This window comes from Desmodus rotundus, chromosome 3 (assembly GCF_022682495.2).
Source record: "Desmodus rotundus isolate HL8 chromosome 3, HLdesRot8A.1, whole genome shotgun sequence".
Classification (NCBI taxonomy): domain Eukaryota; kingdom Metazoa; phylum Chordata; class Mammalia; order Chiroptera; family Phyllostomidae; genus Desmodus; species Desmodus rotundus.
This window is the reverse complement of record NC_071389.1, coordinates 9111216-9127821: the sequence shown is the minus strand read 5'-3', so window position 1 is coordinate 9127821 and position 16606 is coordinate 9111216. Positions and strand designations below refer to the sequence as shown.

Sequence of the window (16606 nt, the reverse complement as noted above, 5' to 3'; positions counted from 1 at the left end):
GATCTGGCCCACAACCCGGGCATGTGCCCTAACTGGTAATCAAACCTGTGACCCTTTGGTTTGCAGGCCAGCACTCAATCCACTGAGCCACACCAGTCAGACCTCTATTATTTACTTCTAGCCCTAAGTTAAGTACCTAGTGTGGGCCAGTCATTGTGCATATATTACCCCATTAATCCTTACAGCAACCCCCTGAGGTGGGATTTTTGCCCCCAGTTAACAGATGACAACACGGAGCCTTTGGCAGGGGAAGCAACCTGCCCAAGGCCACACAGCTGATGAGATCTGAGTCCACATTCATACCAGCCTGTGGACACCCGTGGCCAGGCCACTCTCCACCGGGACTTTACTGCAGAGAGGGCCCCAGGCCTGGGGAAAAGAGAACAAGGTCAGCACCCAGATCCATCCTGTGCCCTGCCCCCACCCCCAGCAGCCCCGAGGGTTCAGATCCAGACACGCAGAGCTCTGGCCAAGCCCCTGCCTCATACCGTGGTCATCCCCCAAGACCCTGCTGGGTGGTCGCCAGGTTTTGCAGGCCGCCGTGCACCTGGCTTCCTCACTTGCCCGTGTGAAAGGGACACGATGACTCTTCCCTGCGCACAGGTAGGTGTGAGGATGCCGGGGGATAAAGCGTGTGAAAGGCAGTGCTTCAGCCGCTGAAGAGCTGTGTGTGAGCGGGGGTCTGCTACAAGGAGCGGGGGTATGACTGTATAGATGTGAGAGCGTGTGGCGTGTGTGTGTGCTGGTGTGTGTGCAACTGTGAGTGTGCACACGTGGGAGAGCGTCGAGTGTGTTGTGTGTAGGCGTGTGAGCGTGAGTGATGGGAGAGGGCCCGTGTCAGACGGGAGGCGGGGGCTGTGCGAACCCTGGTGCCTGGGTTCACGTTGCCCTAGCCAAGCCCGGAGAGGCAGCGGCTGCCCCCTTCAGGCGCTGCGGGAGGCCCCGCGGACAGACGCCACCCTCCACACCCCCGTCGTGGGCCAGTGTCCCCGAACGGGGAGCGCTCGCTCTCGGCCAAGGGAGCTCAGTCAGGCAAGGCACCGTGTGACTCCCGGGGGCATGTCTCTCCCCCTGCAAACGCGCACACAGTGGGGCGGCTGTCACTGCCCTCGGCCGGGCGTCTGGCCCTGGTTAAATCACGGTTGTGTGCTGCGGGTCCCAAACGCCAGAAGTCTCCCCGCCCCCACCGCCCCTTCCCTGACCTTCAGCCCCTGTCGCCAGGTGGTGCGAGGTGAGGGTCAGAAGTGCCGCCCCCCCACTCCCCTAATGCCCCCCCCCCCCGCCCCAGCCCCCGCCGCGCCCCGCCCCCAGCCCAGCTGCCACAACAGGTGCTCTGGGCGGCGGCCCGGCGTGGGGGGAGGGCCGTAAGGGGCGGGCACCCTCGCGTGGCTCCGCGCTCCGGTTCCGGGCGAGCGGTCCGCGGCCCCCCCTCCCCGGACACACACGCCAATCCGCGGTGCTGGCAGGAGCTGGCACGGGAGGCGGCGGCGGCGGCGGCAGTGGGGACCGGGCGGAGAGGCTGCGGAGCCCAAAGGAACCCCTGTCCCTTCCCTTCCCGCCCTCCCCCTGCGCCCGCGCCACGCGTGAGCCCTGGGCTGCGGAGACATGATCGCCAGGCGGCCCGACGCACTCCAGGCGCAGCGGCCCGGCCCCGCGGCCCCGTGATGGGCTCCTGCGTGTCGCGAGGTGAGGAGGCCGCGGGCTGGTGGGGGTGGGGGCTGGGGTCCCAGCGCCGAGGACGCGCACACGTCCCCTCCGGACGCTCCAAGAAAACTGGGAAGTGAGGGTGGGCAACCCGCCCTTCCTGACCAGCCGCACCCTCACCCCACTCCGGCTGAGCCCTAGGAGTGGCGGTGTCCCCGCTCCCAGGGACAGGGTGTGGGAGGATGGGGTGCAGCGGTGAGAGAGAGGGCAGGGAGGTCACGGCAGCCCCAGCCCCGCTTGGAATGACACCCTGGCAGGTGGCCTGAAGCCGGGTCACTTCCTTCCCGGCAGCCACACACCCCCTGCCGTGTGTCTTGAAGGGGCAGGAGGCTTCTGATTGCTCCTGACCATTCCGGAGGGACTTGGGGGTGGGGATGGGGGACCGGGAGAACATTCTCTCACTCCCCACTCCAAGACACAGGCCTTACTAGCGCCACAGCCCCTACCTCTGTCCCCTTACCCCATGCCCCTGCACCCCACGGGCAGCAAGGGTTTCACGGAGGTGAACAGGTTGTAAAGAAGCTTCCCGCTCCACCCCCCTCCTCCTAACTCCTCATCCCCACCCCAGCCTTGGCCAGGCGGTGGGAAGGGACTGAGACAGCTGATGTTCTCAGTAACCCCCATGCCTTTCTCTGGGTCTCTGAGCTGCAAAGGCCACCCTGAGCCAGCACCCTGGCTCTCCTCCTCCTGTGCCGGAGCCCCACTGCTGTCCCCAAGGTGGCATCAGGAGCTGCAGTGAGCTTCCCTGGAGGGTGGCAGGTTGGTCTTTGGAAGCCTCCCCGCCACCAGCTTTCCAACAGGCTGCTGAGAAACACTTTAGAAGAGGTTGGCCCCACGGTGACTGGCCAAACCCCCTGACCCCAACCCCAGGGCCTTGAGGGGCTGCCACCCCACCCATCACCCCCAGTAGCTTTTTCAGGTGCAGAGGGATAAACAGGGCTTGGGGAGGGGCAGGGCAGGCCCAGGAGCAGAGGGGCCTTGCCCTTGTGCTGGGGGCTGTTGAGGACGGAACGCAACGCCTCTCCCTCCATCCTGTGGCCTCTGAGGGGCTCTGCTCACCCGTCCATGTGGGACATTCAGGTGAGTGGCTCAGGACGTCTCAGGAGGGTGTCAGGGCGGGATCATGGGCGGGGTTGGGCTGTCTGAGGTTCATTCACTTATTTATTAAGCTGATACTAGTGTGACATCTACTGTGTGCCAGGCCCTGTGCCCACGCTGGGCATCCAGTGTCCGTGAGCACAGCACCTGAGCCCATGAGGTCTCCCGCCTGGCCAGAGTAGAAAGGCAGTGGTAACAGTGAAGAGTGTTTAGGGCTCCTTAGGAGTGACAGGCTCTCAGGGTCTCTCCTGAAGCCCCCACTCTGGCCAGACTCTGGGTGTTGGGGGACCTGGGATCTGGTGCTTCCTTGGTGACTGTCCCTTCCCCATCACTTGGCCATCCCATGCAAGGGGCTGGGGGACTTACCTGTGAGCTGCAGACCAGCTGAGCATAGTTCAGGAAGAAGGGACACCTGCCAAGGTCACTCAAGGCAGGGGCAGGACCCAGGTCCAGGTCCCCCGACAAGGCATGAGGCCCACCAGCCATCGTCCCAGAGACTCTGGGTGGCTGAACCACTGAGTGGAGGTCACACACTCTCTAATTGTCACTAACACTGAGTGTTTACAGTTTACCAGGTACTGGCTGGGACCTTTTTAGGCACAACAAACTATTCAGTGGCACATATTATCACTGTCCCCATTTTACAAATGGGGACACTGAGCGAGGGGAGTTGAGTGACTTGCTCAGGGGCTGCCTTTAAGAAATAGCAGAGGCAGAGTCCCAGACAGGACTTGAACCCAGAGCCTGGCCCTTAACCTCTGCACCCCACCACCAGCCCTCAGTCAGCCCGGCACCTCCCCTGCCCCTCTCCAGCTGCGGGCTTCCTTGGGCTTCGTAGCCCTGAGAACCTGGTCTCCACACCTGTCTCAATTGCTAGTAATATCCCCCCTTTTCCAAGCACTTCCCTGTGCTTGGGACGGGAGACTCATGCTGGGGCCGCCCCACCAAACCCTGAACCCCAGGTACACAGCACACCTGGCATAGTCGCCCCTTCTCAGCACTGGGCAGCAGTTGGCTTCTCAGAGCCAGGCCTGAGAGGTCGGAGCGGAGCTGGCCAGCCTAGGATCACATCCCTGCTCCGCCAACGCTAGCTCTGTGGCCTCAGCCAGTCACTTAACCTTGAATATGTACCTCAGTGTTCTCATCTCTAAGATGGGAATAATACCAGTATTGATGCCCTAGGGTTGCTGGGAGGGGATTGAACGGCTTAATTCATGGAAAGCACGTGGGCAGTACCTGGTACACAGTGAGCATGGAAGTGCTAGGTGTTACTTTCATTTCTATTATTCCCCTCCTGTGCAGACAGCTAATCGAGAGCCTGTTGGCTGGCAATGCGGGAGCTACAGAGGCTTCGAGCCCCAACATTTTCATAGGAAAATCAGCGGGTGGCAGGCAGTAGAGGGGCTGAGGACTTGGGGCAAGTGATTGGGACCAGATTAAGGCAACAAATGCTGTCTCCAGGAGCTGTTTTTGCGTTCACTGTTTATTTTTAAGCTATTGTCTGTTGGGCGTTTACCCAGAGACAGGCCGAGCCTTCACCCTCCTGACCCAGTTAGTCCTCCTTCAACCCTGGGAGGAGGGACGTGGGGCTCAGAGACAGGGTGAGGCTTACCTGAGGTCACACAGCCGGGCCACGGTGAGGCAGGATTTGACCCCAGGTCTGTGTGACCTCAGAGCCTGAGCCCAGAACCCCTGTCCTTTGCACGTGGGGAGAGGCACCGAGAGCGTGACCGGTGTCTAAAACAGCAACCAATCCTCCGGAATAACTCCAGTGGTTCCTGTTTGGTGTGGGCTCTGCTGCCACCACCGATGACAGTCCACATGGAGCAGAGGGGAGTTAATATCTGCGCCCCCATTCCTCTCCAGCTTCAGGGTCTCACGTGCTCACCCCATGCCTCTGGCTCCAGAACCTCTCTGCCTTCCCCAGCCTTTCCTCCAGGCCAACCCTCAGCCTCCGGACTCCACCCTAGGGGTCTCAGCGCACTGGGCACTGGGGGAGGAGGTGAGAGCAGAGAGAAGAAATTGGAGATGGGGGGCTTTCTTCTGGAAGGTCAGACATCTGATTGTATCTGGGGGAAGGTACAGCGCTAAGGGGGCTGACCACAGTCACCCGCAGCACCCAGGGCCTGTTGACTGTGACCCCCCCATTTCCAGCCCCTCAGTGTGGTCTCCCCTGGCCCCAAGCAGAGTCTTGCACCGGACACCGTGGGGAGGTGGAGGAAGCAGAAGATGAGGCCTTGCCCTTTTGGAGTTCACAGCCTCAGCAGGGAGACGTAACCTTGCCCTTGGAGGGGTCCAATGGGGGACACAGCAAACACGCACAGACAATGGCGGGAGGACCCCTTAGGAGTTCCGCACTGGTTAGTGGTTGGAGCTCGAGCGTCGGAGTTTCAGACTAGCCTAGGTGTGAACCCTGTCTCTGCCGCTTCCTAGCTGTTGACCTTGCCAAAGTGATTTCACCCATCTGAGTCGTAGTTTCCCCATCTGAAAAAGTGGGCCTAACAGTGTCTACTTTGCAGGGTGGTTGTGAGGGCTAAGCAAGAGCGAGTGGATGAAACGGTCTAGGACAGCACCTGACACACAGTAGGTGTTTAATAAACGGGCAACAAATTGCTGCAGACCAGACTTTGGCCATTGGGACTGCTGGTAAGGGAGTAGCTTAATACAGCTGAGGCCAATCTAGGCAGGCTGCCCGAAGGAGGTGAGGCCAAAGAAGTTGGGCCAGAGGAAGCAGAAAGGACCCGGGGTGTCTAGGTCTGGAGAGGAGCCCATTGTCTCTCTCTATTCTTGGTTGGGTGTGGAAAGGGACCCTCTTAGGCATCTCTGAGCTGCCCAACTCACTGATAAAGGCACCTCTGTGGCCCTGCTGACCTGTAAATGACCTTCCTGGGGAGCAGGGGGCACTCTGTCTACTTGAGCCTGGGCCTCTGCCAGGCTCAGAGGGGTGGCTGCTGCCATGGCAGGCAGAGAGGCCAAGGGCTCACCCGGGGTGGACTCCCGCTGCAGAGCCCCCCAGGCAAACTTCAGCCCTGGGGACAGGACCAGAGGAGCGGTGACCCAGATCTGTTCCTTGGTCCAGGAAGAGGATCCGAGGTCTGGGAGGGGAGAGGGCCAGAGCAGCTGTCATCTGTGGGGTGCGTCTTGTGGCAGGGCGCGTCCTGTGTGCGTCCTCCTTCTCACGGCAACCCTTTCCCAAGGAGCGCAACGGTCCCGCGTCACTGATGAGACCCCTGAGGCTCACAGGGGCTGGCAGTGAAGAGCCGGGATCTACACCCAGGGCAAGAACTGGGAGGGAAATGCCTTGCCCACTGTGTCCTCGCCAGCGCCAAGGCCAGAGCCTGGCCCGTGACAGCCGGCAGCACACACAGGGGGACTGGCTGGCCACACGGGCCCTGAGGAGCTTAGAGGGGAAGCCAGCGGCTGCCCAGGGGGAGGCTTCGCAAGGGGCTGTGGGCACAGGTGATGCTCGGTTACAGTGTGGTTTCAAGAGGCGGTTTACCTTCTCTGGGCTGCTGGGGAAGAGCAGGGTTCCCTGTGGGCCCAGCCTCCCTCTGGGGGAAGGTGGCAACCTTGATGATTATCGGGCTGGGACCCGGAGCGCCGAAGAGCAGGTAAAGGGGCTAGGTGACTCAGAAGCAGGTGTGAGGCATCTGTGCAGTGTGCTGCAGACTCAAAGAAACAAGCAGAGAAAACCAGAGTGGGAGCTTTGCAGCAGGAGGGGATTAGGGCAGATATCAGGAGGAACCATCTGGGTGGCTGGACTCTAAACCAGATGAGGAGCTGGCACGGGAGGGGGCAGGAATTATCCTTAGTAAGCAGAGAGGCTTGTCTTCTGAAGGAGACATCTGCGTGACACCCTTCTCCTTGAAGGATCAAAATGGGCCCCTCCAGGTTGCCATGGCAACCAGAGGCCTGTCACTTCTGTGGCCAGGGGCAGGAAGCTGGCCTGAGAAGAGGCCTCAGACCTTGAGGTCAGGGGCGCAGGGTGTGGAGCGAGAGGTGCCCCCAGGAGCTGTGGCTGGGGGCTCCTTGGTCCCCAGTCCCCACCTCACATGAAAGGCTGTGTTTTTCCAGTTGCCGGTGGTGACATGGCTGCAGTCCCAGCTGGGCCAAGAGCAGCCTGTGATTTCACCCTGGGCTGGTTCATTACCTGACGTCTCCATGGCAACCAGTCTGTGACCTCACGGGGCCAAAGTCCTCAGGGGGAGCAGACAGCTTTGGCAGAGGCACCTGCCCCTCCGCTGAGGTAGGGGGCAGGAAGGCTGGGACGGACTGGGAGCCAGGAGTCCATCAAGTCCACCACCACCTCCTTGACGAATGACCTTGCTCAAGTCACATCTCCTCCAGGCCTTTGCTGTCACCTCCCAGCTCCTCCCTGCGTGGCTCCCCTCCCTCCCTGGGTCTGTGGTTGCGGAGTTTTAAAACAGCTTCAGACGGAGGCCAGGGGTCCTAGAAATATTCCAGCGCCTCCCAAAGGTCCCAGGTGCTGCTTGCAGCCAGTGCCGCCTTGAACTGCACCTTGGCGGCCCTGGCTCGTGCTCCCGGAACCTTAAGAGTGGTGACTTTCTGAGCTTTTTTGACTGGAACCCATAGGAATAAATGTATTTTGCACACACATGACCCCGTACGAACACAGAGGAAGTTCCTACCGTATTCGGCCCTGCCCCAGCCCTGCGGCAGCCACCCCTGCCCCGTGATGCAGACGTCCCGCTGGGGGTGGGTGAGATGCTGGCCTCTCCCGTGCAGGATCCCCAGCTCTGCCCCTCTGGGAGCCCCTCACTTCATTAGGCGACCAGGGGCAGAAGGGTGGTTGCGGCTGGGGTAGTATTGCCAGCTTCAGGCCCCTGGAAGAGGGCGTCTGCGCCCCCCACCCTGGCGATGGCTTTCTTCAAATCGCGGGCCCTCGTGCCTCTCCGTTACCAGTTTGGGATCCGGGCAGACAATTCTTGAAGAACAAGAACCGTCCCCCTCAAATGTGCACTTGACTGGTGAGGAAAACGGAGGCTCGGAGAGGCACCGTCACTTGCTGAAGCTCCCACGCATAGGAAAGGGCAGAGCTGGGATTTGAACTGGCTAGAAGGAGGCTAGAGCAGGTGGAGAGGTGGCACCAGAGCCGATGTATCTGTCTCTGGAGCGGAGCCTGAAACAGGGTCTGGACACAACTGATGCATGAAGGGGTGGAGACAGCAGGGCAGAGGACCCGAACCAGGAAAGGGTGGTGTCCGCAGCCCTGCGGGGGTGACCTCAGGCTGAGCCTGCAGGGGACTCTGGAATGAAAGTTAAGCTCAGAGGGTGCTGGCCTCAAACAAAGGAGCTGGGGTCCTGAACCTCCAGGCCTGGGCTAAACCACTCGGGTGGGGACCCACATAAACCCTCAGGTAGTTTCAGCTCCAGTTGCCTGAGGGCGGCCCGCCTGGAAAGAGCCACAGGTGCTGCCTATTGGAAGCAAAGCACATGGGGGGAGGCTGTGGATGCACAAAACCAGGAAAGATATCCAAAGGGATGGGGGATTGGGTGGAGCCCCTACTCTCTCCTCACCTCCCACAGCCCTGCCTCTGGGCTTGCTCGCTGCCTCCCACCTGCAGCCTTCAGACCCGTGCTGGCCTCAGCTTACTCCAGGAAGCCATCTGTCTGCTTCCCTGCCACTGAGAGGTAGAAACCAGTGCCCAGGGCAGCACAGGCAGGAGGCTGGGACCAGTGCCCACAGAGGGCTCCCCTCCCTGTCTTGGCCCAGACAACCCCGACCCTCCAGACTCCATGGGTTTGTGTAAGCTGTGCCCCTTGCACAGGGCACCCTTCTCCCAACGCCCCTCCTGGCCAGCCCCCCCCAGCTCTCCTGTGCGGCCCCGAGCCCACCAGACTCATGGAACATCCTCTGTGCTTCGGAAGAGACCGAGTCTTGGCGTCAGACCTACAGGGCTTAGAGCCTGAAGCTGTGTGCCATGGGCTGGTGGCTTCCCCCTCCGTGCCTCAGTTTCCTCATCTGTAAAGCCGAGTGACAGATTCCTTCTTCTCCAGGTCAGAGGGAGGACTCAGGGCCATCACACGGGAAAGCGGGGTGTAGAAAGCAGAGCTCTCAGCTGGTGTTCTTCTGGGTCAGCCTTGTATTGGAATGAGGGGCTTTGGGGCTGGTTTCTTCCACCAGGCTGGGAGCACCCTGAGGGTGCTTGCATAGTGCAATGTGCCGTAGATGGACGTTGAGTGGGGGAAGGAATGGGTGGATGCACAGATGAATGAATGAATGAGTGATGAATGAATGAGTGAGTGAATGAGTGAATGAATGAGTGAATGAGTGAATGAATGAATGAGTGAGTGAATGAATGAGTGAGTGAAGACCCCCTCCAGATGTTCACATGTCTGGGCTCTCAGGCCTCCACTCTGAAAAGCCCTCTCCAGTCCCCCCCACTCACAGGGTGTCTCTCTTTTTCCTCACGGTGATTATCTCCCGATCGTTGGTCTCACGCATTTGTGAGTTTCTGGTTCGTAGTCTGTCTCCACCACCAGAATGTGAGCTCCGTGGAGGCAGAAACCGTCCCTATCTTGCCTGCCGCTGTGTCCCCAGTGCCCCGAATGGTGTCTGGCACACAGTAGGTGCTCAGCGAATACTCTTGAATGCCTCCAAGTGTAAATAACTGCATTAATCAAATGAAGGAGGGTGTTCCTGGTCACCCTGGGGAGCAGAGGAGCCCTCGATGCAGCCCCAGAATTCAGTCCAGCATCCCAGCTGTTCAGTTCCGTCCTTCACTCCCTCAGCAACTGAGGCGAACCCGCTGTGGGGAGGGCCCTGCGGACACATCCACGGCAGGGCTGATCCCTGCCTCTCTCACAGAAACACTTCGACCAGGCAGCCTGTGCTACATGCTGCGATGAAGGTAGAGACCCTCTCACAGATGCTGAAAAAGCCCTGCTCAGTGCCGGGCAGGGTGCTAGAGAAAGGGGGCAGGCTCTGGGCTCGGAGCAGAGAGCAGGGCTGCCTGGTCCCCGTTGTCCTGCGCTCACATGCACGGTGGGGAGAGCAACAGATACTTAAATAAACAAGAAATACCAGCCACACACGACTGAGACGGGAGAGAGCGGTGGCCGGCGAGGGCTCGGGGAGGGCCCAGGGAGGGCCGCATCGGATCCAGTGGTCAGGGAAGGCCTCTCTGAGGAGGTGAGCTGAGGCCTGACTGATGCCGTTCAGGAAGTTCTGGGGGTACAGTGATCCAGGCAGAGGGGACAGCAAGGACGAAGAGCAAGCTTGGCCACCTGCTCGCTCTTTGGAGGAGCAGCAACAAGGCCAGAGTGGCTGGAACGTAATGTCCCTGTGCTGCTGGGTGGCGAGGGGGCCGCACTGGACCAGGAGAGGAAGCAGGAGCCTGTTACTCCTGGTGAGAGAGGGGCGGCTCCCATAAGGGGGTGGTGGTGGGGATAGGGAGGGACAAAGCTCCATGTGGCTGCAGAGAGCCAGAGGGCTTGCTGGTTGATTAGATGGGTTTTGGGGGAAGGGATGGGGGAGGCAGGACTCCACAGCAACTCCTGGAGTTTTAATTGGTACAGCTGGGTGGACGATTGCATCATTTTCTAAAATTATGGAAGTGGAGGAAAATAGGCACGGGTTTGCAACTTCCATTTGCCGAGGTTCACTTGGGCTCCCGGGCAGGGAGCTGGAAGTTCACTTGGGGCTGGGAGTGTCCGTGTGGGCCCAGCTGCACACCAGGGCACCCCCGGGAGACAGAGAAGGTGAGCTGGGCCCAGGACAGAGCCCTGGGGCAGGCACAGGGGCTGAGTGGGGACGGAGGACGGAGAGGAGCAGCCAGCAAGGTGGAGGGGAGCCAAGAGAAGGGTGTGGTTCGAGAGGGAGGGACACATAAATAAACAAGAAATACCAGCCACTGATGACTGAGACGGGAGAGAGTGGTGGCCGGCGAGGGCTCGGGGAGGGCCACATCGGATCCGGTGGTCAGGCAGGTGGTCAGGGAAGGCCTCTCTGAGGAGGTGAGCTGAGGCCTGAACAACGAAGTTCAGGAAGATCTGGGGACACAGTGATCCAGGCAGAGGGGACAGCAAGGACAAAGAGCAAGCTTGGCTACCAGACAAGCAGCAAGGAGGCCAGAGTGGCTGGAACATAATGTCCCTGTGCCGCTGGGTAGAATAAAATATTTTTTATAAAAGATTTTATTTATTTTTAGAGAGGGGAAGGAAGGAGAAAGAGAGGGAGAGAAACATCAGTGTGTGGCTGCCTCCCACACCCCCCTACTGGGGACCTGGCCAGCAGCAACCCAGGCATGGGCCCCGACTGGGAATCGAACCAGTAACCCCTTGGTTTGCAGGCCTGTGCTCAATCCACTGAGCTACACCAGCCAGAGCTTTTAAGAAAAGTTTTTGGAAAAAAAAAAAAAAAGGAGGCAAGAAAGTAGAGGTCGGACACAACTCTTTCTAAGGAGGATGGCTGAGGAGCTGGAGGGAAGCTGGAGCAGAAGGTTTTTAAAGGGTGGGAGGGACTTGGGCTGCCAGGCTGCTGGGGGCTGATCCAGGGGTGCGAGTCTCGATGAGGCAGGGGAGAGCAGCGTGAATGAATGCAGGTGAGAGTCCCTGAGAGGAAGAGGCATTACAGCAGGTACCGCATGGGTGGGCTGGTCAGATGGAGAGGGGAACATGGAGGACACAGGAGAGAGCGCAAGGGACCCAACCCTGGGGGCAGGGAGCGGGGACAGGTCTTCATTTGTTACCGGAGACAAAGCAGATGGTGTGGGCAAAAATGCATGCAGGGTTTTGAGGTGCATTGGGGTGATACCTTTCAAAGGCTTCTGGAGCTCAGTGAGGAGTTGGGAGAAGCCAGCCACAGGGGACAGGGAGGTGAGGTGTTGGTGTTGGAGGTCTGAGAAGGAAAGAGAGGGGAGGCAGTCAGCATGGTGGGGGGCAGACCTAGCAGAAACTAGGGAAAGGGGAGGGCCCCTGGGCAGTGTCTTGTAGGAGGGCTACGGCAGGTGGAGGGTTAGGGCAGGGGGTTGAGAGGGGCCAGGGCGTCTTTGAAAGAGAGCTGGTGGGCTCTGCCAGGGAGTCTTAGCTGGGCCAGAAGAGAAGTGAGGATGGGAGGAGCTAGTGGAAAGTAGGGTGCGGGGGGTTGGAGGTTTCGTGGGGTCAAAAGAATGCCACAGTGCTGGTGCTGGAATCAGTGACAAGGGAGCAACAAGCAGATGGGCCAGTCGTTCCCACCGAGGGGACCAGGCTGCACTCCCGACTGCCATGGTTTTGAGTCTGTTTTCTATGAAATGACAACGGGCAGGAACAAGGTAATGGCCACCCCTCAGGGCTGGCCTGAACAAACTTCGGGGCAGGAGAACACTGCGCTTCCCTTAGTGCCTCCTGTCTGTCTGATTTCCAGATCTGTTCACAAGTGTCCATAAGGATTGCCCCATGCCCCAGGCCACAGACCCCCTGAGCGCAGACCTGCCCTCCAGCCTCCCACCCACCATTGTTCCAGACTATGTCACTGGCAAGGTAAAGTAGTCCCTCTTCCTTCATCCCCACCTTCATCCCCACCTGCACCCTGGCTCCAGGCTCTTCCCCACAGCCCCCACTAGGAGCAGAAGCCTTCCAGTCTCCTCCCCTCCCTGCCTGACCTGGGGCCCTAAGGATGGGTGCAGGTCTGAGTGGGCGGGCATTCAGGGGCTGGACCAGACTTGTTAGAAAAGAAAGCCCCACCCTGAAGGGCTTCCCGCCCCAATTAACTCAGCCGTGCAAATGACACTTTGTTACCAGCCCGGGACACCTGGGCAGCCTGCACTGCCTGCTGGAGGGAATAGAGGGAATAGAATTCTTAGATCTTGCTCAGGACCTCAAGTCCTGGTACATAATTTCCACCCTTGCCCTGGAGCAGGGTGTCCAACCTTTTGGCATCTCTGGGCCACACTGGAGGAAGAAGAGTTGTCTTGGGCCACACATTAAATACATTGTGACACGTAATCACACACAAAAAATCTCATAATGTTTTAAGTAAATTTACAGTTTTGTGTTGGGTCACACAGCCACCCTGGGCTGCATGCGGCCCACGGGCTGCGGGTTAGACACCCCTGCCCTAGAGGCTGGGACTTGAACCTACCAATGGATATAATTGCCTTTCTATTTTTTTTAATTTTGAGCGCACACCACGTGCTGGGCATTGTGCCAGGCACTTTGCCCCCATCACATTAGTTATGCTTCACCATAGCCGGGAGGTGAATGGCATCGTCCCGTTTTACAGAGGAGGGCCCTGATGTTCTGAGATGTTGTATCACTAGTCTCAGGGCGCCCAGGCAGAAGTGGCAGAGTCAACAGAGTGAACCCAGGTCCAATCTACCCCCTGTACCTGCTCCCTCTCCTGGCAAAGACACCGTTGCATCCCCCTCCCCCACATGCACACCTTTCTCTGTGTGCCAGGGCACACCAGGGGACACCAGGGCCCGACCAGTGAATAGGTAGACCCCAACCTCAGGGAGCACCGGTGACCCAGGGCTCCAGGACCACTGGCTCCGCCTGATCTCTTTCTCCTTTTATTTTAGGACAAACAGATGGATTTCTGTTGGGATCCTTGGCAGGTCAGTGCATTTGCCCAATCCCCAGTCTAGCCACTGCCCCTCCTTCCAGGGTCCATCGTGGGCATAGAGTCCTGCAGCCCTGGGGGTGGGGTCCTGATGAAAAGTGTGGGGTGGGGTGGTCCTGTGGGTGTTGACAGGACTGCACTGGCCCTTCCCACGGCCCATTGGCCCTGGGGAGGGTGGCTAAAGGGGACTGTATGGTGGGGGGACTTCCTTGGGCAGATCTCCCCACTTGCTCACCCCGCCCCCTCCTGCAGAGGTGCTTCCAGACCACCAACGGCTACCTGTCCGGCTCCAGATCCTGCTCCAGCAACTACAACGTGGCGGCCCTGGCCACCTCGTCCCTTGTGGGTAGGTGTCAGCTGCCCTCTCCTGTCCCTGGAATTTGCACGTTCCATCCCAGACACCAGCTGTGTGTGGGCGGTGGGAGGATTCTGGCCCCACAGGCTGCAAGAGCTGGGTGCCGCAGGGAGTGGTGGCCTGGGGTTCCCGCCCCCATGGGTGAGATTGTTGGGGCCTCGGTCTGCCTGGTGAGGGCTCCCCACCTCTCTGCAGCGGATGAGGTCTGCCTGTCAGGCCGCCTTGGTCCCTTTCCTGGAAGCAGGGCCCGAGGTGGGTTTACTGAGGGATTTCCTCAAGGGCCACCTGTGGGAGTGCGGGTGGTGGGGACAGGGCAGAGGTGGAGCTTGCTGGAGTCTAGGGGGCCCGAGACGTCTTCCTGAGCCTGAGCTGCAGGTGCTCAGGAGCGTGAGTCACCCTGCAGGATGGATGGCTCCGGGACGGCGGGTGACCGTGTCACCCAGTCAGCCCAGCGGCTGCTCTTTGCGTTGGGACCATCACTCAACTGCTCTCTGCATCCCCAGGGGTGGTGCAGAGCATCAAGGACCACATCACGAAGCCCACGGCCATGGCGCGCGGCCGCGTGGCCCACCTCATCGAGTGGAAGGGCTGGAGTGCCCAGCGGTCGGGCTGGGAGCTGTCCCCGGCCGAGCAGGAACGCTACTGCCACCTCCCAGACGAACTGCGCGAGGCCCGCTTCGCTGCAGGTCTGTGGGGGACTCGGAGCTCGGGGCGGGCGCTGGCCAGGACTCGGGTCCTCAGGGTACACAGCGTCACCACAGGGGCATCGTCTGAGCAGGGAAACACAATGTCATGGGGCACTCTGGTCACCGGGGCCTGGATGCCAGGCCATCCAAGTACTGTGGCCTCTCCATCCTCTGCTGTGCCCTCTCTGAGTGGGTCCCACTGTCCCCCACAGGGGTCGCTGAACAGTTTGCCATCACAGAGGCCACACTGAGTGCCTGGTCCTCGCTGGACGATGAGGAGCTGCACCCAGAGAATGACCCCCGGGACATCGTCCAGCTGCAGGGTACCCCCCACACCGAGTGGGAGCCAGGGTGGGTGGGTGGAGAGAGCTGGTGCTGGATGCCACCCTGTCACCAACGGCACTGTGAGCTCAGACAGGCCCCTCCTTCCCTCAGCCTCAGTTTCTTCATCTGAAAAATGGGGCTGGTGGTCCTTGCCCTGCCGGCACCCAGGGAATGCTGGGAGCATGGCGGAGAGGATAGTAGTAATAATAGTAATAGAGGCTGTGAATGAACTATTCACATTAGTGAATACTGTGCTGGAGCCCGGGGTTACTGTGGACGGCTCCAGTGAGCCTGGGTCTGGGGTGAAGCCCGCAGGGACCTGTTAACCTCCTTTAGCCCCCACCCCATACTGTGGGGGGGTGGGGAGGCTTGGGAAGAGTGCTGACCGTCCCAATTCTCAGAGCGCTGGGTTTGATACAGAGCCCGCCCTTAACTACTCCACACACTGCCATCGCCATTCCCATGACGCCTAGGAAGAAACTGGGGCTCAGAGAGGTTCAGAGACTTGCCTAAGGTCACACAGCTTGCAGTGACAAGGCAGGGCTTGGAGGCCGTCTCCTGCCCCTTGCCCACACTCACACACCAGGGGAGGGCGAGGAGTGGATCCGGACTCCGTCCCTTACCCCCACCTCCCTCTGGTTTTCCAGACCTGGACAGCATCTACCTTCAGGACAGTCCTCTGAGCGGCCCCTCACAGGATGACAGTCTCCTGGCCTTCTCCCCCCGTCTCTCCCCCGACAGCTGGCCCTCACCTGAGGAGCCCCCCATCATGGCGGCTGCCCCCCAGCCCCCCAGCCCCGAACAGCAGCACCGGAGGCGGCTGCCCGGGGGCCCCGGGCCCGAGGGCGGGGCCGGCCTGCAGAGCTCCCCACCCTCCGTGGACAGCGGCTCCCTCTCGGAGGAGGACGAGGTGTTCTATAACTGAGGCCTGCTCTCCTGGCACCTGCCTGGTGGGCAGTGCGACCGTATCACGACGTCGGGTCAGGCTGGGCCTTTCTTCACCCCTTCGGGCAGGCACAGGGCGGGGAGGCAGGGATGGGAGGCCAGCCTTGCTCGTGGACCACCCTGTGCCTCTGGACCTGCCCCCAACAGAGGGAGGCATAGCCCCCTTCTCTTCCTTGTCTCACATGGGCACCTTCCCCCGCAGGCTCTCTGCCATTGGCAAGCTCGAGGACTCAGCAGATACCAGGACAGGCCACCCAGCAGAGCCAACAGCCAGGTCCCCAGGCAACAACCTAGAAGGCACCTGGGAGACTCACTGGGAGCGGGGCCTGGGGACCCTGCCTTGATCCCAGATCCCAGAGCTCCATCCCTCCCCCTCTCCCTCTGCTTTTGCCCCCGCCCCCATCAGAGGGGGGTAGCCTCTTCCAGTAGCTAAACATCTGCTCCCAAGCTGTCATCACGAGGACATCTGTGATGTCCTCTGGCCACTGGCCACTGTCCGTCCGTCCCTCACTCTCTGAGCCCTGGTGCCCCTGCTCCCCCTCCTTGCACCCTCCGTCCATCTCCCTGAAAGTTCTCTGAAGACATTAAAGTGGTGGATTCACCCTGGATGAGCTTGGCCTGGTCTCTGCTGGGGACACCATGTCCTCTGGTCTCCTGGGCCGAGAGGGTCTGGAGGGACTTAGGGGAGGGCCCCTGCCCCTCAACACACATACAGCTGGTCTACATGCTGCCATCCAGCTGGGAGTGCCCTCAAGGAAGATGCCTGAGGTTCTGCGGACTCCCCAAGGAGCCACACCTGGGGACCCCGCCTTATCGGCCCTGGCTTAGCCAAGGAGGAGGCTGGGGCTGGGGTGACAGTGTAACTGGGCCACAGGGTCCTGCTTATACATGAGGATCAGCATCATAAGGCCGGTGGGGGACCCACTCTCT

General features: G+C 60.2%; 1 protein-coding gene across 3 annotated transcripts; it reads left to right on the top strand.

The window, feature by feature from the left end:
- The first annotated feature begins 1520 nt into the window (after nucleotides 1–1520).
- FAM131C (family with sequence similarity 131 member C) lies at nucleotides 1521–16284 on the top strand. Of its 3 annotated transcripts, none has more exons than XM_053920887.2 (8): nucleotides 1521–1686; nucleotides 12170–12285; nucleotides 13326–13361; nucleotides 13619–13712; nucleotides 14225–14407; nucleotides 14620–14730; nucleotides 15379–15641; nucleotides 15879–16284. In XM_053920887.2, exons 1-8 carry the CDS (start codon nucleotides 1665–1667, stop codon nucleotides 16107–16109), a joined length of 1056 nt encoding a protein of 351 aa, XP_053776862.1. In that variant the 5' UTR covers nucleotides 1521–1664; the 3' UTR covers nucleotides 16110–16284. The 3 variants fall into 3 exon arrangements, with proteins under 3 accessions (XP_053776862.1, XP_045046526.2, XP_045046521.2); XM_045190591.3 differs by lacking the exon at nucleotides 1521–1686 and adding an exon at nucleotides 1826–2784; XM_045190586.3 differs by lacking the exon at nucleotides 1521–1686 and adding an exon at nucleotides 10279–10524.
- The last annotated feature ends 322 nt before the right edge of the window (nucleotides 16285–16606 follow it).

What these genes read in the sequence shown, in the direction of transcription:
- FAM131C (XM_045190586.3), top strand. Translation starts at nt 10,374, where the DNA reads ATGGAAGTGGAGGAAAATAGGCACGGGTTTGCAACTTCCATTTGCCGA. An exon ending in CAGACTATGTCACTGGCAAG is followed by an intron (nt 12,286 to 13,325) that starts GTAAAGTAGTCC and finishes CTTTTATTTTAG; the next exon opens with GACAAACAGATGGATTTCTG. An exon ending in TCTGTTGGGATCCTTGGCAG is followed by an intron (nt 13,362 to 13,618) that starts GTCAGTGCATTT and finishes CCCCTCCTGCAG; the next exon opens with AGGTGCTTCCAGACCACCAA.